Genomic DNA, 25,955 nt, shown 5'->3' with positions numbered 1-25,955 from the left:
GAGATTGTGCCTTTATGATGATGTTGGAACTGCAAACTTTACTTATACCTGCTCTTATACTGCTATTTACACTATTTACTACTACTACACGTCCTGTCTGGCCAATCACAGCCAAGCCCACAGAGGACATGTATGTGGCTGCTAAAGGGCTGCAAGCTGATTGATTGGCTGCTGTCAAATTAAAAAATTGGGGTCCACTCATCACTATTCACAATCAGTGTTGATTCACAATTAAACAGGTTGATTTCACAGAAGTTTTACTAACCAGGAATTATATTGTGTTGTTCCCTGTACTATTTTCTCATATATAACATACATGTATAGGTGTTTTTTAAGAAAGGTGTTTTCATTCAAGCCACAATAAATGTGATTACAACCCATCTGCTTGAGCCCAGTCCTAGTGCTTTTCCAGCATCTTTTTGTTTGAGCCATTATCATCTTTTAGCCGTGTCAGATTTTCTCAGCTACTTCCTTGAAATTCCTGCAGGAAATACCGTCCTCACTATATGCATCCTAGTGCTGTCAGTTTTTTCACGTAACTAATGACTTCAATGGACATTTTTCTCGCAGGAATCAGAACAGAGTAGGACATGCTGCATTTTTCTTGGATCAAATGGCAGAAACAGTCAGTGAAAAAAAACTGATGTCTAAAAACCACATGCTTGTGGGCAACAGGCCTGACTCTTCGTGAGAATGGTAGTTCTCAGGTAACTATTAACATAAGTAACATTTTTGGCCAATTTTAACTTGAAATTGTAAAACTTTGCATTAACTGAATGTAAACTGGAAACTGTCAAATATCGCAGTAGCTCGGTTTTAACTGCAGTAAGAGGAACAGTGTGGGGTCTATCCATTACTGCTAAACCAAATTTTTACCCAATATTCGCACAACTAGAATTTTGCACATCACTCCTTGTGAATCAATTTCTGATATTTAAATTTCTGAAATGATAGATTTTTACCAAGACCCATATTGTAGAATAAAGTGGACATGTCATTTGGGGTGCACAGTGAAGGCCATAAAATCCAAGCTCACAAGAAAACTGTGCAAATGTGTTTTGTTCACCAATTTCACTGCATTTGGAATGTTTTTCCCGGTTCCCAGTTCACGACATGGAATAATTAATACTATCCCTATGAAGTGCAATTTGTATCGCAGAAAACAAGCCATAACACAGCTCTTTACATGTAAAAAAAATAAGTTAGAGATTTTTGATTGTGGGGGGTAAAAAAAGGAAATAAAAAAACAAAAAAGTGCCAGGTCTTTAAAGGGTTAAATGTCCACGTATGATTTTCTTGCTTGTTTTCCTGAATATACACCGTAGATTACTTGGATTAGAAATGTAGTGATTGGTTCCTGTAAATTGAAATCCCAATTATTATATCATTATCAAGTAGCAAAAAATGGCAGAAAAATTATTAGAAAAATTGGTTCAGTATTCAGTATCAGGATTATGTGTTTGGGTAATTTGCAGTATATCCATGACATATTCTATACGACTGTACAATAGATTTTCTTACATTGCTCTAGTGATACTTACAACCTCCTTTCCTCACAGTGCCAGCCATAAATTGCCAGCTGGACAGTATCTTCTTCATGCGTCCATCTGTTCAGGAAACTAGAGTATGCAGAACAAACCTATAGCAACATGCCATTAAAATAGCTTATATCCAGAAGACACACGATGGCAAACATCAGAATGCTAACCATGAGATTTGCATTGTAATAACATGTACAATATTTTATGTCTGTGTCTGTGATGTTTTTCTCTATTACATTCATGCGTGTATGTGTGGTTGTTGAAAAAAGAAATTGTCCAAAGAACATTGTCACCCATTAGTCACATAAAATGTAACTTTTATTTTTAGCTTTTAAAATGAAGTATCGATGTGTTATAGTGCACTATAGCCCGGTACCCCTGAGGACGCCACGTTTAGTGGCGAAACATGTCGGGGGGGCTAGTCTTTATCTTGCAATTTTAGATTCAGCAGTGTGCCACAGCGTCTTGCAATTTAGCGACTAGACATATTATGTGTGTGTTTGAATGATTGGAGATCAACTACAGGGCAATATATAGGAATCCTCCCTTACTCCCCCTTCCCCTCCTCCCCTTAGCTGGCTTAGGCTGTGTTAAAGTATGATGTTGGTCTCTGAATGGGCTGTGTTGTAGCTTACAGATAGGAGACCTAAGGGGCTATACAGGCAGTCCCCGGGTTACATACAAGATAGGGTCTGGAGGTTTGTTCTTAAGTTGAATTTGTATGTAAGTCGAAACTGTATATTTTATAATGGAAGTTCTAGACAATTTTTTTTCTTTTGCCCCAGTGACAATTGGAGTTTCAAAATTTTTGGTGTAATTGGACCAAGAATTATCAATAAAGCTTCATTACAGACACCTTACAGCTGATCATTGCAGTCTGGGACTATAGTAAAGCATCCAGAGAGCTTCACCAGAGGTCACAGTGGGCAGAAGGGTCCGTCTGTAACTATGGGTTGTCTGTAAGTCGGGTGTCCTTAAGTAGGGGACTGCCTGTATTGGAGTGAGATTAATCAGCTGGGAGACGAATATACATAGACCTATACCCTATAGGGCTCACCACTACTTATACCTATATGCCCTGGATCCCTGACGCCCTACTCGCTGTGCATCACTGTCTGTTAGTTTTAACAATTCACCTATAGTTGAATGATCTCTAACCCATCGATACTTCATTTTAAAAGCTAAGAATAAAAGTTACATTTTATGTGACTAATGGGTGACAATGTCCTTTGGACAATTTCTTTTTTCGACATTTAATATTATATACGCACCCAGTCACACGGGTCACAATAGATAACTTTATTTATTTTTTCTATGTGTGGTTGTAGTGCACTGTCCAATTAGCTATAGACAAAAATCTAATGACAAAGCATTTTTTAAATGGAGAAATTGGGAGCCCAGTTGCCCTAAGGAGTTGCCTTTTCTGCTAAACCCTCAGGCTGGGCTTGACTCTTTATAAGGTTAAAAGTTTCCAAATCTACTTTTACTATCATATATGTTGATATATACATTGCCACTGACTAACATAAATCAAACAGTCACTATTTATATAGGGCCTACAGATTACCCAGCGCTGCCCAGAGCTTGCGAAATTGGACCCTGTCCCCAATGGGGCTTACAACCTACCAGTATGTTTTGGAGTTTTGGGTTTACTGTGACTGCAGTCAGGGGCCTGTGTCACGGGTGGATCCGCGACCCACATCGCGGGTCGCGGGCTCACCCGTGCCTCTCGCTCCCCGCAGGCGCCGCGCCAGCGCGTCTCACCTCTCCCCGCTGCCGAGTCCCGGCCTCGCTCCATGTGCGCGCGGTCCCGCTCCTTGGGGCCGCACGCGCGGCACTTCTAGGAAATTTAAAGGGCCAGAGCGTCATTGATTGGCGCTGGTCATTTCCCAGGAGGCTATTTATATCTGCCTCTCCTAACTAACCCTGCCGGATCTTTGTGCCTCACAGCCTTAGAGAAAGCTCTGTTGCGATTTGCCTGCGTTCCAGTGTCTCCTGCGTTCCTGTGTCTCCTGCGTGCCTGACTCCCTCTGTGTTCCCGTGTACCAGTGTCCCTCCGTATTGCTGTCGTGAGTTCTGTGTTCCCGTACCCTTCTGCTTGGACCTCCTGTTGCTGACCCCGGTTTGGATTCTGACGTTGCATCTCTGCCGCCTGCCCTGACCCTGTGCCTGGACTGTGACCTCGAGCTTGACTGCTGTTTCTGTACCTCAACCTTGGCCGCCACTGCAGACAAGTCACGCCTGAGGAACGACCTGGTGGTACCAAGCCGCAGTTTGTCTAACCCGCTTTGCGGCGGGCTCTGGTGAAAACCGGGTACCAGGTAGTGGCTTGAGTCATCATCTGCAGTGGTCCAGCGGATCCACATCCCGCAAGCCTGACAGCCTGTACTCACAGAACCCCCCTTTCCAAAATAGAGATGGCTCTATACACTGCAGTGCACAGGAGAGAGGACTAGGGTTGCACAATGTATCCATACCAAGTTTTTGTACTGGAAGGGAATCATTTCTGAGGAAATACCAGGCAGAGTAGAGGAAGGGAATCCTTTGAGTAGATGTGTCGGGTGTCCATAGAGCAGGAACCAACATCATCAGGGAACCCATCAACTGTCCATGTATGGTAATTTTACATCTCTGAGGACTTCCCCTGACTCCGGGTCTCTAAATTGCTTAATGTTATCCAAGTAATTTATGGGCAGCACAGTGGCTGAGGGGGTAGCACTTCTGCCTTGCAGCGTTGGGGTCCTGGGAACAAGTCCCACCCAGGTCAACATCAGCAAAGAGTTTGTATGTTCTCTCCGTGTTTGCGTGGGTTTCCCTAAGTTTCCTCCCACACTACAAAACATACTGGTAGGTTGATTAGATTGTGAGCTCCATTGGGGACAGGGACCAATTTGGCAAGCTCTGTGCAGCGCTGTGTAATCTGTGTGCGCTATATAAATATAGCCAATACAACTACAACTCTCTTACAGCCAATAGTGATCTTAACCGTTATCCTATACACTTACCTACTGTCTATGCAAGAATTTTACCTAAGAGCTTCACTAGAGTTTGTATAGACTTACACTGCTAAACAAGATGTTTGTATTTGTATGTAGAGATGTATCTTCTCAGAGATCTCTCCATATATCACAACATTATAATTTTTTAAGTATATAATTAATACAATTAAATGTTAGTAATACAAATCAGAAATACACAAATTAAATAGTTTTATATTAACATTACCAGGGCAACCTTTGCAATAAATATTATAAACTGTCATTTATTAAAGGCTGTACAGTAAAAAATAAAGCTTGCCTCGCAAAACATACAGTCCTGAAGGGAATCTGTGCGCATTGGCCTAGAGGTATCAAAACGGCTGTGCCAGTTTTCTGGGACACTTTGCACATAAATACATGTTTGCACATGTATTTATGTAGTGTTTGCACCAGTTTTATGTCACAGTAGCACTGTGTGGAGTATAAACCCATCAGGCTTTTCCTGGCCAATGAGAGCTGCAGGAAATTATCAGACAAATACCTCCTGGAAACAGTGTGCAAGTGCTTGGGTAGACCTTAACACATGTCATCAAAAAGTTGCCCAGGACCCCACAAATTAGGTGTGGACAAGAGAAAGACCAATTTAGGGCAGTCGGGCTGTTCCAGCACCCAGAGAAATCTTTGTAAGAGCAGAGTTAGTACACCAGCTATGACTTCCCCTGTCAGATAATGTAACTTCAGCTATGCTAGTGGAAAGTCTACAAGAAACTAGCCTTAAACATCTGCCACTGCCAGCTGCAAGATCAACATGGAGAAGACCTAGGACCCAACAAGCCATCTATCCATAGGTAAGGCCCAGGAGCCAACTCACAGCACTTAACATTTAGCACCTCAATCACTGTAGGTAGCCAGGTAGGTAGGTAAGTACCCAGAGGAAGGGCAGTACAACGACCATGGTTTCCCTGCAGGTTTTCTCCAAAGAGGATTTTTTCCTGTCCTGAGCGCCGCTGTACACTCTCAGTGAGTGACAAGAGGTACAATTATACAAAATAATGAAAACATTTTTTTTTGTAATAAAACATCACATTATTTAACTTTCTATACTGTGTCATATCCTTTAATTCTAAATGTTTCAGCTCCGACATTCAGCCATTCAGCTCTCAGCAGATCTGAAAGATGTGAGGATTTTATTGTGTCCGTTGGCTTCTTGTTTTTTTTAGATCAAAGAATTTTAGTAGCTGTAGAAATACTATACACTGTGGGCACTATAATCTAAAATAAACACCATAGGTTTAGGGTAGCAAACACGTTTGTCCATATGCAGCCATGAGTAGTCATCAGGGTTGCTGTCCTGTGTTTTATACCACATTCTAACAGGTGGAAATGTAGCAAGGCATCTTTCTGAAAGATATTCTTCATAAATAAACCTATTTCCAATATGTTTTCCAGGATGTTTTCACACTGTTAATGCCTCACAGCTACAGTAATCATTTGCAAAGGCAAAATCACTGGAGATAAAACCCCTCTTATGATTAATTAACTCTGGGGTTAGTTCTTAAAAGAAAGACATGTAGCGCTTCAGTCCTCTGAGAAGAAGTCTTTTAGATTCCATTACCATACGCAAATACTCTTGGGGTTAGAACTTCTAGAAATCAAATTATCTAAAGCCAAATTCAATGTCAGCGTTGTTTGCAATAGCTGGCTATGTTTATAAGCCAATATCACCCAGGTTAATTCTTCTAGGCAATATCCTCAGGTTTTATAGAAGCTGTGTGCAACCACTACAAGAAATTCCTGTTGCTATTGATAGGTCAAATAAAGTAGCCTTCTTGAGATTGTGATACCTTTTAATGGCTAACTGAAATATAAGATTTTACAAGCAAGCTTTCAGGACAGCTTAGGTCCCTTCATCAGGCATGGTATAACTGTCTTTCTGAAGTGACACAGATCTTAAACAGCATGAACAAAGAAGTAATGCAAACAAAATGTGTTCAAAAGGACAATAGCAATAACAAAGTTGAGACAATAGGTCGAAAGACTGTTATACCATAACACATGATTCCAAAGAGATCGCCAGAGCTTTCTTCTTTATTAGGGGATCATATACAAAGACCCCAATGTCTGATATTAATATCCCCTAATAATTGAAGTGGCTATCCAGATGACTGTAGTAACACACAGGATATTTGTACCCATGAGATGATTTTAATATATTCAAGACTGATGCTAGTATATTTTTTCAGCTATGATTGCTAATATGTTGGTATCTCGAAAAATAATAATGTAGCAGTCTGGTAATCCAGTAGGTTTAAAATTAGTGTTATATAAGATAAGTACATACCATGATCTCTGTTAATAAGTGATGGTATCTAACAATCTACAGAAAAATCACAAACAATCACCCATATTTCTAAGGATTTAGTTTATCACACTTATGCAACTAGTTTTGTAGGTTTGTTGTTGGACTTGTACTCAATAAGCTTGTCTATTTCCCCTGATTGAGTAGCACTTCTGTCTTGCATAGCTGGGGTCCAGGGGTCCCCAGCTGGGGTCATCATCTGCAGAGAGTTTGTGTGGGTTTTCGCCGGGTACTCCTCCCACACTCCAAAACATACTGGTAGGTTGTTTAGATTGTGAGCCCCATGGGGACAGGGACCAATTTGTCATGCTTTGTGCAGCGCTTCGTAATCTGTCTGCGCTATATAAATAAAGAATTATTATTATTATATAGCAACTAATTGTCTGATTAGTTTTTTTACAGCTGTCTATAAAGCCAACATTTTCCAAAATTCATGTGAAATGGATCCCAAATATACTGTTCCTTGCCTCAAAAACACTATATATGCCTACCTACTGTTTTAATGAGTGTATTCACCTTACTTCATAAAATTATTTAATTTGACCTTAGAAGTACATCAAGAAGCTGGAAAATATGCTTAACCATAGTACATAGTGTAACGAGTACTTGCCTAGACGTAATAGCACATACTCCACATACTTTTCATATTTAAAAGACTTTAGACATGCAATCCATCACTCCGTTGTATGTTCCTACTTCAGCCCATGTTGTGCACCTTATACAGAGCCTCAAACTATAGGTGGACAAGTTTCCTCTTATCCACTTTATGGTTAGGATTCCAGTCATGTAAGTAAATATTTTATGCTTTCCTATACATTGAATCTCCCCGAAAGATTTGTCGTTTCCGCCTTCTTTGTGGCCTTGGGCAGACCAGTAGGGGTGAGCAGACCTGAACCACAATGTTTGGGTTCGTGCAGAACATTATGGGCTCAGGTCCCTGAGCCCAAGCCCAGACTTCGGCCAGAAGTTTGGGTTCAAGCTCAACATTTGGGCACAACACCCACAGGTAAAACCTGTGAATGGTGCTGGCACCTATTGTGGGGCATAACCATTTTAATGAGATGACACCATGGAGGAAAGGGTGACACGCATGAGCCACCGACATTTAAAGAAGACCCGACAGGCAAATTAACCTATACCTATTTTGTCCCTCTACAGGCCTGTAAACTTAAGCAATCAGATACTACAGATGTATGCAAATGACCTGATCGAGGTCCAATGAATCATTATCATATTCAGACGTCCAGCTTATTCATGAGTGGGAGGCACTTCCAGACACCCCAGTGCTTGACTGACAGCCTGTATAATGATGTGACACTCCTGGTGCTGCCTCTCTATACTTCCTGGTGCTGGTGCCCCCTGCAGTCTATGTGTATAAGATACTCCTATACACATGACTGACAGCCTGTATAATGTGAAACTCCTGGTGCTACCTCTCTATACTTCCTGGTGCTGGCGCCCCCTGCAGTATATGTGTATCAGTTACTCCTATACACATTACTGACAGCCTGTATAATGATGTGACACTCCTGGTGCTGCCTCTTTATACTTCCTGATGCTGGCGCCCCCTGCATCTATGTGTATCAGATACTCTTATACACATGACTGACAGCCTGTATAATGTGACACTCCTGGTGCTACCTCTCTATACTTCCTGGTTCCTGCCCCCCCTGCAGTCTATGTGTATCAGATACTCCTATACACATGACTGACAGGCTGTATAATGATGTGACACTCCTGGTGCTTCTGCCTCTATGCACTTCCTGTTGTTGGCGCCCCCTGCAGCCTATGTGTATGATATGCTCCTATACATCCTGTATAATGATGTGACACTCCTGATGCTGGCTCCTCTATGTGTGTATGAGATACAACTGCTCCAGGATGCAGCCATGTGTATAGCCAAACATGTAAGATACTTGTGTAGCCAATGTCTGTGTCTCACACATGTGCATAGAAGGACACAGCATGTCAGCAGTTAAAGCACAGATACTAGCAATGCTATATTATAAATTACACACAGACGTGAGCAGGGGGAGGAGACGGGAGGGGTAAGATGATTTAAGAATAATTAATGTATGGATTTACTAGATAAAGGCTGGGATGGAATATTTGTGAGCTGCTCCAACAGGTAGTAGTGATATAATTAGTTACAGAGACCTGCTGACAGGTGTCCTTGAAGTGTCACCAATGGCTTCATCAGCATTAAAAAAAGATCAAAAAGCGATCCTGGAAACTACAGACCTGTGAGTCTAACTTCTGTTGTGGGGAAAATATTTGAGGCGTTCGTTAGAGATGCTATCCTGGAGTATCCCACTGTACATAACCTTATAACCCAGCATTAGCATGGGTTTATGAGGGTTCGGTCCTGTCAAACTAATCTGATTGGCTTATATGAGGAGGTAAATCCAGACTGGACCTGGGGGAGGCTGTGGATGTTGTATATCTGGACTTTACCAAGGCATTTGATACAATGCCGCATAAAAGATTGGCACATAAAATGAGACTGCTGATACTAGGGGAAAATCTATATATTTGGGTAAGTAATTGGCTTAGTGATAGAAAACAGAGGGTCGTCATTAATGGCACATTCTCAGATTGGGTTAACGTTACAAGTGGAGTGCCACAGGGGTCAGTAATGGGGCCACTTCTTTTTAATATTTTTATTAATGACCTTGTAGTGGGTTTACACAGTCAAATTTCAATATTTGCAGATGATGCTAAGCTGTGTAAAGTAATAAATACTGAGGCTGATAGTTTAGTATTGCTGAGGGATTTGTGGAAGCTTGAGTTGGCGGAGAAATGGTTGAAGATGTTTAATGTAGATAAATGTAAGGTTATGCACTTGGGCCATAGAAACAAAGAGTACAATTATATTCTAAACTGTCAATTAGTAGTAAAAAATAGTAGAACTAGAACGGGTGCAGAGGAGAGCTACCAAGATTATTAGGGGAATGGGGGGACTAGAATACAATGACAGATTACAAAATTTGGGGTTATTCATTTTAGAAAAAAGACGAATTACGAATTAAGCAATGAAGACCTCATTACAATGTACAAATACCTGAACGGGCAGTACAAGGATCTCTCCAAAGATCTTTTTATACCTAGGCCTGAGACCAGGACAAGGGGGCATCCTCTACGCTTAGAGGAGAGGCGATTCTGCCATCAACATAGACAAAGGTTCTTTACTGTAAGAGCAGTGAGACTATGGAACTCTCTGCCGCAGGAGGATGTTATGGCGGACTCTATGTACATGTTCAAGAGAGGCCTGGATGCCTTTCTGGAGAGCAAAAATATCACGGTTATGGGGAAAAAACATTTTTTTGATGCTTAAAGGTTGTACTTGATGGACTTGCATCTTTTTCCAGCCTTATATACTGTACTATGATCTGGTATTACTGCATGCTATTCACTGACAACAGCACCTGTTTATAAATTCATTTAATGCTAACGGTACAGTCCTATAATCATCCATAGACATCCATGTTATATATGCCATAAGCTGGGGAGTGACATATCTGTAAATTATAATTACCCAATCAATGTGTAGGTCTAAAATGCAATTCAAGTTGTTGGCATAGACACAAAACAAGTACTATACACAATCTTGAGGTGCAATATCCAGCTAATATTTAGACCCATAACATGTATTGCTATAATTGCTAAAGCAGCATTTTGTACACCAAATTTCTGGCAGATAATTGTATTATTGATTATCATGCTACATCTATTTAAAACATCTATGCCTATAGAGTAGCCAAAAAATATCTCCAAAACGTCTGAATGGATAAAAATATGACATAATCAAGTGACATATAAACATGTTTTCTGTCTATCATTACATCTACTGAAAATGGGGACCATTGTCTATGCTTTGCACATGTTTGTTTTTATAATGTAAAATATAGATAGAAATGTTCCACAGATAGGAATAAAGAAACCCTGTGGTCCCATTGAAAGGAGACCATCAATAAATGCATTCTGTGATTAAATTACTTTAAGGAATGGAGTTCTGTTAGAACTATATGTTCAGAGAAGAGGTGTCTAAATGGCAGAAAGACATGTGCTACAGGATATAGGAAATGCTTTTCAGTATAACATATTTCTGCAAGGTTTACTTTCTTTCTCAAACACAATGGGGCACATGTATCTTAATTTTGGCTTTGTGCTCCTGGATATTTTTTTTCATTTTCTGGTGGTCAGATGTGTATTTTAAAGTGTATAAGTATATGTTTTAATATGCATGGAAAACTGGTGTGAGCCACCTCCTAACCTCACAAATCCACAGTCCATACAATCAATTGGTACCGCTGAAGCTGGGCTACAAGCTACAACTGCCTTCAGCAGAAAAAACTTGTATTTGTGCAAAACTTCCATACAAAACTTCACCATGCGATTAGCAAAAGGAGACTCATCTTAGTCCATTAGTTTGTTTCGTTTACGGTAAATGTTCGTAAGCCATTCAGGACACAATCGCACGTTGTTCCCCGAGGCCTCCGCATGCTGTGTGACGTTTCGGAGGCCACGCCTCATTCCTCAGAGGTGAGGAAGAGAAACGTAAAAGAAACTGACTAATGGACTAGGATGAGTACTAAAAAATTATGTCTCCTTATGCTAATCGCATGGTGAAGTTTTTTATGGAAGTCGCACTAATTGATTGCATCGTCATAGGAGTTTTAGCCTTTGAATACATCTGAGTTTAGGTCTTTAGTAAATTTGTGATGTTTTGAACAAAAGTAGCAAGAAAAATCACCAAACGTTGCAGCTCTAAGGTATTTCTAGAGTGATAACTAGAGTGATCACTGCAGAAAACTCAGGTTGCCTTAGGTGTAAAACAAAGTCACAAAAGTGCACATGCGCCACAAAATGTTGCAAAAACAGAAAAAAAAGCCCCAAGCAAAACAAAGCTACATGTGCCCCAATGTCTCAGTTCTGTTCACTACACAACCAAAAAACAAAACGCCATGCAAGCAGATCGATTTCTTATATCTTTTAGTGATAGTGTTATATAATACAAATATTTTCTTTTACTTCTTATGTTTCAATTTTTCAATTATTTACAAAATAATCCACAATCCTTTGAGTCGTACATCCAAGGAAGCATATTATACTGCATTTAGTCGGTAAATTACCTTCTTAGTCCTCTCCCTTTGAAGCATATTACAGTCTTCCTATAGTTAGGTATGTTGACCCAGAGTGGAGTCATTACACAAGACGCAACCTGTAGTCCATAGTGTGAGCTGTGTCCTGGACAGCAGAAGTGTTATTTGGAGTGCCCAGTGAAAGTTGTAAAAACTGAGCACACAATAAAGTGATGCAAATGCGTTTTTTTGCCAATTTATTTGGCATTTTTTTCCAGCTTTTCCAGTACACGGTACGGAATAATAAATAACGTCACTGAGAAGTAAAATTTGTTACGCAAAAAATAAGCTAGAGTGCATGAAATGAGAGAAAAAAAAATCTCTGTCCTTAAGTGGTTAATCTGGGTGCACGCTCCGGAGTCTCATAGTAGTGGCAGTGGAAAGCGCCAGCTCTTGACATATTCCCCCTTTGTTGTTATATATTGCCCCATATTTATTATGCCCTCTCCTGTAGACATTTTAGAGCTTTTTTTCTTTTCCCAGCTCCTTATCCAACACTCTCAATGTGGAATGCAAGGCAGAAAAGCTCTAAAAATATCTGTGGGAAAGGGAATAATAAATATGGGCCAATATGTGACAACAGAGGTGGACCATATGTACTATAGTCTCTGCCAGTTCTTTGGCAAAGATTTTAGCTACAATCACTCCCAAATCAGACCTGGTTTAAACTTATCCAACTTGTGGAGCTTGGTAGATCTAAGACTGGGGGGATATTACAACTGGGGCAAAAAGCCACTCGTAACAAACAACCCCCATTATGTCTAATTGTGCCTCAATTGGTGTCAGAATTTTTAGCATTTTGCTAATTAACTCCCATTTTTACTCTGAAGATGAGTAATCTGGAGAATTTTTTTTTTTTTACTTTATTTTCTTGGATCCTCCTTGACCAAGCTCCTTGACCATACACATTGCACCTTATTGAGAATTTCATGCATTAGCTTGAGTCGGCCTTAAGAGAGATTTTCACAATTGGGTATGTATTATATAAATTTCTCACCTTATAAATTCTATAAAAGACATCTACCATTTGTTTTCATGCATTGTGAACCAAACATATCTTGAGAATGCTGTAGCGACACTAATGCAGAAACATATCTTGTTTCATCCCCGATCGAGTGTTTTTTTTAAAAAAAAAAACATTATAAAATTCAGGACCTTGGGAAAGCTGGGTTGCATGCTGGCTGCGGTGTAACACATTACACAGAGCTTCCTGACCTGTCCAGACAGGACTAATCAACCTGAGCTGGATGACTCATATACAGCAGCTGGGGGGGGGGGTGCAGTGATTGATTACTTTTGCCTTTCAGGGATCACACACTGATTACATTATTTTCTGGAGCAGTGCATAAATAGGGAAAGAGGAGAAGTGCTGAGCCAACCACGTGGAGCGACAGAGCCTCATTATCATAATTTTACAATTTTTTTTAGCAAAACCACTCAGTTCAGGGATTAAAGGGAACCTGTCACCAGGAATCTCATTTTCAATACAGCCAGGTTGCAAAAGCCCAATGTATGCAAAATCTAAGTATTTGCATTACAATATAATAGTGTGTTATAACTTACCTTGCACCCTAACAAAATCCTCTAGGGTACTAGGGGTTGGGCTTTGGTTTGCATGCTTTTCAAAAAACTACATTTGACTTGTGACCTCTGTGAAGGAGCAGGAGGGAGGAGCTATACAGGAGAACAAAGGTGGGGACTGAGAGCTGAGGAGTGAGCAGCACAGACAAGTCACATGTTGTTTTTTGAAATGTATCCAAACCAAAGCCCAACCCCTGAGACTAAACAGATGATTCTGTCAGGGTGCAAGGTAAATTATACACACTTATATTGTAATGCAAATGCTTAAAGAAAGCAAAAAGACATCTTTGCAATGCAGCTGTAATTGTCTTCTGTAACCTGTCTTAAATGAAAATAAGGTCCCTTGTGAAAGGTTCCCTTTAAACAAATGTTTCTACATCAGCGTAGCTACAGCATTCTCAAGGTATGTTTGGTTCACAATGCATGAAAATAAATGGTAGATTTCCTTTAATCAAATGAATATATAATCAGTTACCAAACTAGAAATTAATCATATTATCCATAGATGAATATACTTTTATTACTTCATGTGCTTCCCACATGGACACTCTCCACTATTCCCCACTTTCTGCTCAAGATATACCTCATTTGAGTCACATGCATATATTATGCCTGTATGGGAAATATCTGACAACATGATCACATTGAAAGCACCTATTTTTGATGAACTCGCATACCCTGGTCACCCTCAGAATAGCATCCTAGGATGGTAGCTGTGTGCTTAGCACTGCTGATCTATGCAATATTCCAATAATCTGTCTGGCAGCTCTTGAGTTAGGGGATTATGGTAATTTATAGTTGGTGTCACAGTTTGTTATATAATTGGAGGAAATCCCGTGTGTGCTGCCAGCAAGTGCAGATAAGCCACTTAAAGCCCCAGGGTTAAGCTAGACGGATGTCAGTAAATATGAAGAACCTAACCTGCCTTTGTGGATAGTGCTTACATATGGTGAGGACTAAATGCACTCGACTGTCATAGCTAACACTTGGTTTACTTGTAGTTAATACTGCTTCTTTAACAAGATCTATTGAGTAATAACACATAGACGATATAAGGGCTACGAGCGGCAAATGGTTACATCATACATATTAGGCAGATGTTAAGTTGTCCAAAGCAATTTGCACTGGCTATGGATTTACATCAGATTAGTCTGTTAAAATAAAGAGTAACCAGGATCTGGTGCAAACATTTGGTTTTCAATAGGATTGTTACCCACTACAGTGATCCCTGTGCACCTGTCTTCATCTGTATCCTAGTCAGCTATATGTTACTCGCTATGTGCATTGTCTATGTTTATTTCTTCACTAAACAGAGATTTGATAACAAAAAACATAGGGGGAGATTTATCACTGATTCTACTCTGGTCTATGCCATCTCCACACCATGTAGGCATGGAGGGGGCATAGAGGGGCATGGTGTCCGTTGGCGTGGGCCCCCATGCCTGCATACTTTTGAAAAACCTTAATTTGCAGGTTTTTATTCAAAACTATGCGAGGTCCACCCATTGATAAAATATCCCGCATAGTGAGAAACCAGTCCACTTCCATGTTGAAATTGTACTGACTTTATCAGTAGGATAGTGCACGCCTAAGAGTGTTTGAGATCAGCCGTTAACGTTAAATAATTTGTTAGGTTTTGGTGGGTCACACATGGGTTTGTAACATATAATACATTATGGCCCACATTTACTAAAAACAGTGCAAACTGCAGAGGGCGCCAGATTAATGATTTGTAGCCCCCATTCTTCATGACTCTGGTGCCCATTACACTGCTATAGAAAGGAAAAGGCCACAACATCCAATATGATGAAAAAGGTGATAAACCTTTAGTCACACAGGCATGAAAAAACTGCAACGTATCGATTCGTCAAACATGCTTGACAAAGATTCATGGCGAATCGAAACGTTGCAGTTTTTTCATGCCTGTGTGACTAAAGGTTTATCACCTTTTTCATCATATTGGATGTGGTGGCCTTTTCCTTTGTATATTGGACTTTGGATCCTACACACCAGGACCCTGAGCTGCGTGCTTCACCCAATTTAATAACTGGTAATTTTTTGCTTGCTGGCTCTTGTCTGCTTGTCCTATTACACTGCTATGACAGAGTGCACTAATTTTTTTCTAGTGCACCTTTAACATGGGGCGTTCATCACACTTCTGTCGGACTTTGCATGATAAATGTGTCGCAGCCACAACACAAAAGGTAGTGTGTGACACATATGTGGCGCAGTTTGCACATCAAAGAACGTGCAAAGTCAGAAAACTGGCGCATGGCCTTCAGTAAATTTGGGCCTGTGTCTTTAAATGTTAGGCCACATTCATTGTCGCTTTCCACTTGAGACAAACACTCTCTACAGAAACTGAAACGGCACTTCCAACAGTGCAACTTATCTAAAAAAAAAATACATTTACATAAATTAAATTAGCAGTAAAATTTGCTGCCTGCCCATATTATCTTCATGGCTTCCATCATTAATAAAGCAATCAAGGCTTTGCCTTTTGTAAAACAGATACCATTACAATTTCATAGTATCCAGAGCACAGATAGTTCATTGTGTATCACCAGTTTTCATTTTACATATTAAAAGCATTTCTTTATTCTATTCTATTTTAATTAGATTTTTGTATGCTTTCTCTGCTATTTTTTTGTATATGATTGTGGATGCTGCCTTCACACCTGAGCTCTGTTATGAGCACTTAGTAATATCCTTTAGAGGAGCCTCCTGGTCATAGAGTGTAATAGTCTGAGGATGACTCATTGACGGGAGTAATCGGGAACCACTTTTCAAAGAATTGTCATTGTGATAATTGGTCCATATTAGGTGATCAGCTAACAAATGAGAACAAGCTTCTTTGTCAGGTAGTTGCATCTTTCATTTGACCTAAAATTAGTGTTTGTTTTCAGCACACCGTGTCATAGGGTGAAGTGCTCTTGACAAATACAATGGGGGTCATTAGTTTTGTTGCTCAATTCAAGTGAAGCTTGTGAATCACAACACTTTTCCTGCACTTCTAATTTGACACTTTTTGACACAATCAAAACCTCATCGACCAAGTTCTATTTCACCTTCATGAAGGTGGAGTCATTTCAGACACTTTTCGGGTATGCACCAATTTATGAAGCCCTTTTGCCACAATCTAAAATTCCACAACTCTTGTACCAATAAAAACAGACCTGGCATCACAAATAATGAATGCCCCCTAACCTGTATGGTTATTGATGGTTTTTTCATTCCCTCCATGACTAGGAATAAAGGGAGGGGATATCACATCCTGATTTATATTTGGATTACAGATGCTAATGTTTAAAAAAGTCAAAAAGTTTTGTGCAACGATTGCAAATAGTCACAAACATTTGTTTTTCATCAACCCCTTCTAAACTTCTTCCTACACCTGTTTGGGAGTGGAGTTTATTTGCGTCAAAAACACAGAAAAACTCTGGCACAGTGAACTTTTCTAGGTGAGTGAAAAAGTTGCACATTTTGGTGCAAATATGCCTAAAAAAATAAAAGAGAAAAAAAGACTAACATAAATTACCCTCTTGTATAATACAGTTCTCTGATACACAGAGTCCCATCGCCTCAAACAGCTCCTAATAATAATAATAATTTTTATTTATATAATGCCATCAAATTCCGTAGCACTTTACAAATCATAGGGGACATATACAAATATAATATTACATTACACAGAACAAACAGTCATATAGAACTGTAGGAGTGAGGACCCTGCTCACAAGAGCTTACAGTCTATGAGGATGAGAGGGTTGACACAAGAGGTTCCAGCTATATTCAGAGAAGACTGGAGCTTGGTATTGTTTGCCAGATAACAGATGAGCAGATAGAACATAGGATGAATTAGAAAAGGTAGTTGACATTTCATGCAGTTAGTGAGTAAAAGTGTTTCTAACCACTAAGGCCTCTTTCTGATCAGATATGATCAGTCTGATCATGGAGCGATCAGAGTTTGGTCAGTGAAAAACTGAGATTTTGCATCAGAGTTCAATCAGTTTTCAGTCAGAGTTTGTTCAGTGTCTCAGTCTTTCACACGCTTTTTTTGGTGTTTTCAATGCGTTTTTCACGTGCAGATAAACGGGTGTGAAAAAGACTCATGACTGAGCTCTATCTTGTCTATGGCAATTGATCAGTGATAAACGCATTGCACATGCATGGGACTTGCATGTGTCTCAGAGTGCAATGCGTTTTTGATGCTCCATAGACTTGTATGGTGCGTTTTTCACGCGAGTGACTTGCAAAAGTAGAGCATGTCGAGATTTAAACGTGCGTTAAAAAAAAATGTGTGTATGTGAAAAAGAATGCAAGTCTGAAAAAACCCATTGATTACAATGGGTCAGAGTGCAATGCAAGTTCTGTGCATTAAAGGCACACGCAGAACACGAGCGTGAAAAATGAAAGTGCCCTAGGAGAACACAGAGAAGAAGGATACACTGGGCTGGATTCTGCTTCTGAGAGGCATCAGAACTTAGCCCTAAATAAACGTGGTTCAAGACATGTATAACATTTTTTTGGCACATTTAGCTAATGTTTCCAAAATGTAATGACTCATGTGATATTATGGTTTTATTTTCATTTAGCAATTTTAGGTAATTGTTCAGCATGGAAAATTCTGTATTGTATGGTTTTTCGTAAATGACAAACCTAGAGCTCTACTTTCCAACATGTTTTAAAAAAGAATTCATATAATCCCTGTGATTTCTCTACAGTAAACTGCAGCCCTCATCTTTGTATAGAAACTAGTCTCTAAAAATAGCGCATTCCAATAGCACATGTGGAACAGGAACAGTGAACGAGCAGTTTCTCCAGCCACAGGAAGAAAACTCCGGTAAAAATGAAATGCTTCTAACTAATTACGGACCACAGTGAACAGAATATCAAATGCACACATTGTGCCAGAAACAGAGCACACCCAGTACCTTTTTCATGTGATTGCGGTCAATTTTGTATTATCCAGCTGCCATGGTCAAGAACATAAATGAATAGTAAAAACGTACACTAAAATTAACTTCCTACTCTCCTGGAGAATAAGGACTACCATAGATGGCCCTTCCTGGCCACATATGGCATGCACTTATTGCTGGGTCAGCTGAAGCATATGCAGCCCTATTATAAAAGCATGTCACACATGACCATGACTCACCATGTATGGCCACAGTAAGCTGAAGACCGTGTGAAAACACTGGAAAAATTTGGTGTGGGATGTAATGGCCCGTTCTTCATTCCAATTTTTATATTGGTTATTGAATTGTGACAGCAGAGTAAGAAAACATTTATCCCCAAATTGTGTTTTTACCACTAACTATATGGTACATTGAGAGCAATAAAGTGTTACTAATCCCATTCCCACATGGCAGATTAGTTTCACAAATCTATGTATGTGCCTGTCACATTAATCTAAGAAATCCATGTGCTTGTCACCTAAACGACCCCGTTCAGATGAATAGAACTAATTTAAGTCACTGAAATTTCTGCAACAAATCTGCCTTGTGTGATCAACTCCTACAGGGATTATTATAGTATTCAATTACATTGAAAGCTAATAATAACCTGAATTGTGGAGGAATTCGATTTTGTGGCCACTAGGAATCTTTGGACTAAATGAGTAGTTTGTGGAAGAGGAAATACAGTACAGTCAGATTAGTTTCCTTGCCTGGCACCAACCAGCAGCTTCATTACCATGTGTGCTAACCAACCTCTGTGGGTAATATTGTTGTGGAATAAAAGCATAAAATCAAGTGTAACAGAGATCTGTTGTAAATCACATCACTTTAACCCTCGTATTTCAGGACCTGTTCGGGAATCACAATCATGATGCTAACAGCCAATGTTCTCACTTTTTCCGCTGGAGAGGCAAAAGAGTTGTTTTAAGATATAGTGTGAAGATAATAACAATGATGATGTGCTCATTTGTACATGGTCAGGATTTACTGCGGGTTTTCCCACAAACTAAAGTTAGGCCCTATCCACAGGATGCTTATCAGTTGGGGTCTCAGTGCTGACACCCCCACAGATCGCGAAAACGATGGGTCTGTCAGACTAATGGAGCTGACAGCCGCGCATGACCGTTCTGCTCCATTAATCTCTATGGAGCTGACTGAGATCGGGGAGCGCAGCGCTCGGAAATTTCTGTCAGCTCTACATAGAGTGACGAGGGGTCCGACTCATTTTTGCTATCTATGGGGGTCTCAGCACTGAGAACTCCACTGATCAGCAAGTCAGGCCCTATCCCGTCGATAGGGCCTAACTTTAGTTGGAAAACCCCTTAAAAAGCAAAATCCAGAAGTGGATTTTACACAGTGAAAAGATATAATTGAACAATCTGTATCAGTTTGCCTGTTTTGGACTATTCTTGATTTAAATACGGATGCAAAATTCTGATGGTGTGCAGATACCCATAGCATTAAAATGGCTTTTACACATTCTGTAAGCAGTTTTTGAAGCCAAAACGAAAAGTAGATTAAAGCTGGAAAGGTACAGTCCATCATATATAAATTCTATCCCAGTATGGTGCACACTTTTTTTTTTTTTTGGCCTTAAAAACAGTTCAATACACCAAACCATGTCCACATCGGAGAACTGCACTGCTGCAGTTTACCGCATGGGAAATTCAGTAGGAAGTTAGTCTGTAACATTTTTTGCAGTGACATTAGTAAGAAAAACATAGATTGAAGGTTCAGTGACACATGGCGTTTACATTGCAATTAAAAATTGGAGAATATGGGGACTGCCCCCCTCCATCTGCAACATTGAAGGACTATGGTAACACCCCCAGGAGTCCTTTAAGCTCATTAACATAATTTTAAGTTGATTTTAGAAGTAAGGAGGCTTTGGATAACAAATATAAGAAGATTACCATTTGCCTGCATGTATGAGCAAATTACTGCTGGTTTATCATGTCCGATTTTGATGGTAGATTTCCTTTATGATGACAGATTGCCTAGTGTAAACTAATGCAGACAACTAAGAAATTCATTAGCATATCACAAATGCAATAAATTCTCATAAATTATTTTCTTTTATTACTTTTTTCAGGTGTGCAAACAAACATCGTAACAGTGATGTCCTTTAAAAAATAACAAAGAAAAAGAACTATTTACACAGAATATGTACAAGTGAACAACAACATATTGGTCTTTTGCACAGCAAAGATAACATTTAGAATTATGTACAAAATATATACGTATTTACATCTATGAAACACCGGAATAGTACTTCACAACAGTGCAAGTATTACAAAAACCATCATGGAATGTAATGACAAGAGGAAGTATCCCAGCTTCAAATAAAAAGAGTGTGTAAACATACAAGTGTACCAATTCTCCAATGCTCTTCATTGAGGAGTTTTGGCAGGTGGCTGAGGTATGAGGAAAGAAATGTCCTATATGGAAGGTAAGGGAAAAGTGTGAAGTGCAGAAATAGGGCAAGCGATGTAGGAATAACTTATACTAAAAAATTCTGCACCGGTGATGCTACATCTACCGGATGTTCTATAGTGTCATCTATCAGGAGCTGTGATGTAGACTGCACTTGTGGAGGAGGCAGAAGTCACCCAGATGTAGCAGGGACCAGAGTAGAAAGGGTCTGAAATTATCAAATAAGTTACTGTACAGTAAACATTTTGCTCTGCTGCAGCTATCAGAAAACGGTCATTGTAATTCCACACAGCATTAGAAATGCAGATTTTTGGTACAGCCAAGACATTACACAAAAATGAATTGCTCATCGTTATCAAATCCGACACTATAGAAATTTGCAGATTGACTTTAGAAGGATTTTAAGAAATATTACAATGTAATCTATACTCATCTGTTAAATCCCCCTTCCCCATATAGATGATGTCACATATACAATTCATAGCCCCATCTGTAGCCACAAGGATGAAGCCTATATGTAAGGGACATAACCACCAGGACAAGGACTGGCTGCTGCGGTCATGTGTATATGCAATGTCATCATTACCGGGATATCAGCAGTGGGAAGATTTAATGGGTCAGTATAGTTTAAGTTATTTTGTTTTTCTCTTAAATACATTTCTTAAAATCCCAGAAAACCTCAGACTTATAATTCAAGGATGGGAAATTCCTGGCCTTCAATTAAACTGGCACACCAATAGTTTGGGGGTAACACTAACTGATGCCAGTATTAAATGTACAGCCCATTTTAAGAAATGAACTCACTTTTTGCCGGAGTGCAAGCAGCTTCAGAGACAAGGGATGGCATCACCAGACTGCGCTTAATGCCCTTCAGCGGCAAGGAATCGGTGTACCTGGTGCTAGAGCAATATTTCACCTGCCTGTGCCTCACCCCACTGCAATTATATGTGCAAACATTGTCCCAAGCCAAGGACAGGATATAAGAGGAAGTGGAAAAAGACAGAAAAAAATTGAACATAGTACAGCCTTGTTATGTGCATGACCCGCTAGACTTCACAGCACTGCACATTCGTGAGCCAAGAAACCCCATCCTGAGGGAACAGCTGCAGAGACAGGAAAGTGCTGGAATCTGCACAACATATTAAAGGGACATGGAGAAAAAGGCTCCCTTCCAATAATAAATAGAACAGAGACATGTAATGTGTTAGCATAGCAGCAGAGCCAGCTAGGGCCGGGTGTTCCACGGCTGTGACCACCATCATGGCTTCATTTAAATTTTAGGATATTAATATGCAATTCCAAGCAAAAGCTCACAAGTTAGTGCTGAATTCCGATAAACAAAATCTTGATTGGATCTAGTTATAGAGACCTCTTGGTTCTTCCCATCTTTATACAGCAGGACAGATGCTTCCATGTATGACCAAATACTCCAGGGAATATTACAGGAGGCAATTGGAATATTTGCCCATACAACAAACTGACATCCATTCCTAGTTTATAGGAACCCAGGGAGGATGTGACAACAGGTAAATATGAGCTGAATGATGGACCAGACACAAAGGAGAGAATAGGGATAATACTGACGTGGACATAAGGTGCTATTATTCATGGCAATCCCAGCGCTTCCCTTGGGCTAGGAGGTGGGTACTACATGGCCATTATGCCACCTCATCCAGAGACATTGCATACACTTATTTTAGAATTCACAGAATAAGTGTATTTGGGGGTGAATTCACATGTTTACCTGCCATTTATTATTCTGCTTCCCTTCGAACACCAAGACAACTCACTTCAGAGTAAACTGTACACATCCCAAGCCAAGGTATAAGACGCGGCATCAGCAGCTCTGTGTGGCACTGATCACATGGGATAGACAAATAGGAGGGCAACTGACCTGCCCAGAGACCCCAGCCATCTATCATCAGGATACCCATCATCAGACATGATGATCAGGGAAATATACAATATATTAACCCCATCAATTCCATAAACCTCAGGATTCAGCTATAGCACGATGTGAAGTCATAGAATGCATAATGGGGCCAATATATATATATTCATCCCATCAATGTGAAAAATCTAAAGGTGCAGTAAAATATTGCCATAGAATAGTATGATCTCATAAGACAATACACCGCAGGATTCAGCTAGGATGGTAAGACGTCATAGACTGCATATTGCAGCTATGTATTGGAATACCAGCAATGCCGTAAGCCTCAGATCAGACAATAGTGGGCATAGAACAGAATGATCTTATACAGCACATACCAGGGCAATGTATATACACTAACCCAATTAGTATATGGCCAATGTATATACACTAGCCCCATCTCATACAGCACATATCAGAGCAGTGTATATACATTATCCCCATCAGTAATCTCATACAGCACATATCAGGGCAGTGTATATACATTATCCCCATCAGTGACCTCATACAGCACACATGAGCAGTGGATATAATGGAGACAAGATGTATTAATCCCAGCAGTGCCATGAGCAGGTCACATCAGACTGCATTTCTAGATATGTCTCTGTCCCCATCTTCCTGACAGCAGGGGTCACTGGGTGCAACCCCCCCCCATAGTCTCTGGCCCCCATCTTCCTGACAGGGGGGTCTATGGGTGCAGCCCCCCTATCACACAGTTGCTGGCCCCCTTCTTCTTGGATGCAGACCCCCATCACAGTCGCTGGCACCCTTCTTCCCGAAGGTGGGGTCAATGGGTGTAGCCCTCCCATCAGACAGTCTGTGTCCCCTTTCTTCCTGGATGCAGCCCCCCATCACACAGTCTCTGACCCCCTTCTTCCTGGATGCAGCCCCCCCCCCACCACCACACAGTCGCTGGCCCCCTTCTTCCGGACAGTGGGGTCAATGGGTGTAGCCCTCCTATCAGACAGTCTGTGCCCCCCTTCTTCCTGGATGCAGCCCCCATCACACAGTCGCTGGCCCCCCATCTTCCCGACAGTGGGGTTAATGGATGCAGCCCCCCATCACACAGTCTCTGGCTCTCTGCATTCCTCGAAGCCATTGCTGATGGGTCCATTGTCGTGGTTGCTGTCTATGGAGGACTCGCTGCCCGTGCTCTCCCCGGAGAGCAGCCTGGTGACCCTGAGGTCGGCCTTGAGTGTCTGCAGGTCATTGCCCAGGCTCATCTCCCCCAGGTCGCTGATGAGTTGGGAGAGCTCGTGCTTGCCCCCCTGGCCGCCCCCGGTGTCCAGCACGTCCTCACACTCGAAGCTCATGGCCCTCTCCTCCTCCTCCTCCCCCTGCAGGTCCTCGGTGATGGAGCCCAGCTTGGGGGCGCTGCGGCTCCTCTCCACCGGGGGCTTGTAGCAGCACTGGCCGTTGAGGAGCTTGCGGAGCGGCACCAGGGGGATGCTCTGCTCCCCGATCAGCTGCTGCTGCTGGTGCCGGGCGTCCTCCCTCCGCTTGAGTCTCTTGAAGTCGGCCAGGGCGTTGGCGGAGGTCTGGTACAGCAGCAGGGCCATGGCTTTCGCCTTCTCGGGCTTGGATACGAGCACGGCGTGGCAGCGCAGCATCACCGCCTTGTGCTTCATCTCGTGGCGGTAGATCCAGGCGAAGATCTTGGGCAGGCGCGGGTCGGCCACGCAGTAGGTGACCCTGTGCAGCAGGTACAGGTGCCCGGGCCGCTTGGCTTTGTCCTCTACGTGCACCATGCGGATGCCCTGCGAGCTGACGGTCAGCTTCATCTTGGTGCCATGCTTGCCCATCTCGCTCTTGCTCCAGATCTTGCACACGGCCAGGTCGGTGCAGCCTTCTCCCTTGGACTGCAGGGTGGTGGCATTGCCCAGGTAGAGCACGGTGTAGGTGGGGTCCTCCCCGGTGATCTTGATCTTCTTCCTCTTGGACTTGAACATGCTGCCCACCCTGGTGAGTGCCCCCTCCGGGCACGACTTGGCGAAGGAGGTGAGGGCGCTGTAGTTGAGGCTCACCGCATAGCCCTTCTGCTTGCTCTGCTTGCCGTCCTCCTCGATCAGATCGAACTTATTCTTCTTCCAGGGCAGCATCGCGCAGTGTGAACGGAGGCTGAGGAGGGGACGGGGCAGTCAGCGCATGATGTGCGGCGCCGATGTGTCTGTGCGCAGCGGCTGCTCTCTCTCATGGCACGGACACAGCTCCCGGGCTTCGCGCTGCCTGCTCTCAGCCTTCCCATTGCAGCCCTCCAGCGCAGAGCAGCGCTACATATAGCGAGGAATGAACCATCGCACGGAGCAGGGGGGTGAGCAGCCACAGACCCGGCCTCTTTAACCCCTTCTCACCAGAGTATCTGACGACTACCGGCGTTACAGGAGCATGGAGTCTCTGAATACACAAGACTACAGGAGAGAACTGCTTAAATAGCACAGCCGGCAGTCAGGGTGATCTACCCCGCTCCCTTCACAAGCAGAACATGTTCCCAGAACATTGAAGATGTCAGGATTTCCAAGTATTACAGCAGCTTCAGTGCTCAGCCTCACTGTCTGGCGTCCCTCTGCTTTCTGGAGGCATCTTTTCCCGGAAAAAAACACTTGCCAGAAGTTTCCTCTAGTAATACTTGGCACACGCAGGGGTAAAAAAAAAGAAAAACAAAACTAATTTGGAATTTTGGTAATGATTTTTATTCTTCTACAAAAAAGGTTTCCACTGAAAAACAACCATTTGCGTCTTCTTTTTACTAAAATACAGATCTTTTTCCCCTGCGTTTTGAAGAAGTTCTCCATTGTAAATTAAGGGGTTAAAATGATCTTTATAGGAGATTGAGATTTGAAAATTGTCTAAAGTGGGAAAACCCCTTTGAGGCTACATTCACACGACTGTGTGCCTGCCGTACCGTAGCACGGCAGGCACATGTCAGTACCTGGGAAAGGAGGAGCGCCGCTCGCCCCGCCCTCTCCATAGCGATGTATGGCGCACTGCGCTGTATTACGGGGAAAGATAGGACATGTCCTATCTTTCTCCCGGC

At 41.6% G+C, this 25,955-nt stretch overlaps 1 protein-coding gene and 1 long non-coding RNA gene across 2 annotated transcripts; one reads left to right on the top strand and one right to left on the bottom strand.

Annotated features, from left to right (window-relative positions):
- The first annotated feature begins 573 nt into the window (after positions 1–573).
- Positions 574–21,006, top strand: LOC140122144 (uncharacterized). The gene is made up of 3 exons (XR_011854257.1): positions 574–707; positions 18,325–18,443; positions 20,651–21,006. It is a non-coding gene; the product is annotated as an uncharacterized lncRNA (long non-coding RNA).
- Positions 20,615–25,075, bottom strand: FAM43A (family with sequence similarity 43 member A). The gene is made up of 2 exons (XM_072142646.1): positions 23,424–25,075; positions 20,615–23,372 (listed from the first exon to the last, which is right to left on the bottom strand). The coding sequence occupies exon 1, from the start codon at positions 25,018–25,020 to the stop codon at positions 23,983–23,985; it is 1,038 nt and encodes a 345-aa protein (XP_071998747.1). The 5' UTR covers positions 25,021–25,075; the 3' UTR covers positions 20,615–23,372; positions 23,424–23,982.
- Positions 25,076–25,955: the final 880 nt, after the last annotated feature.

The sequence above is a fragment of the Engystomops pustulosus genome, chromosome 3 (assembly GCF_040894005.1).
Source record: "Engystomops pustulosus chromosome 3, aEngPut4.maternal, whole genome shotgun sequence".
Classification (NCBI taxonomy): Eukaryota; Metazoa; Chordata; class Amphibia; order Anura; family Leptodactylidae; genus Engystomops; species Engystomops pustulosus.
The sequence above is the reverse complement of the archived record's forward strand: the minus strand, read 5'-3'. Positions and strand labels throughout refer to the sequence as shown.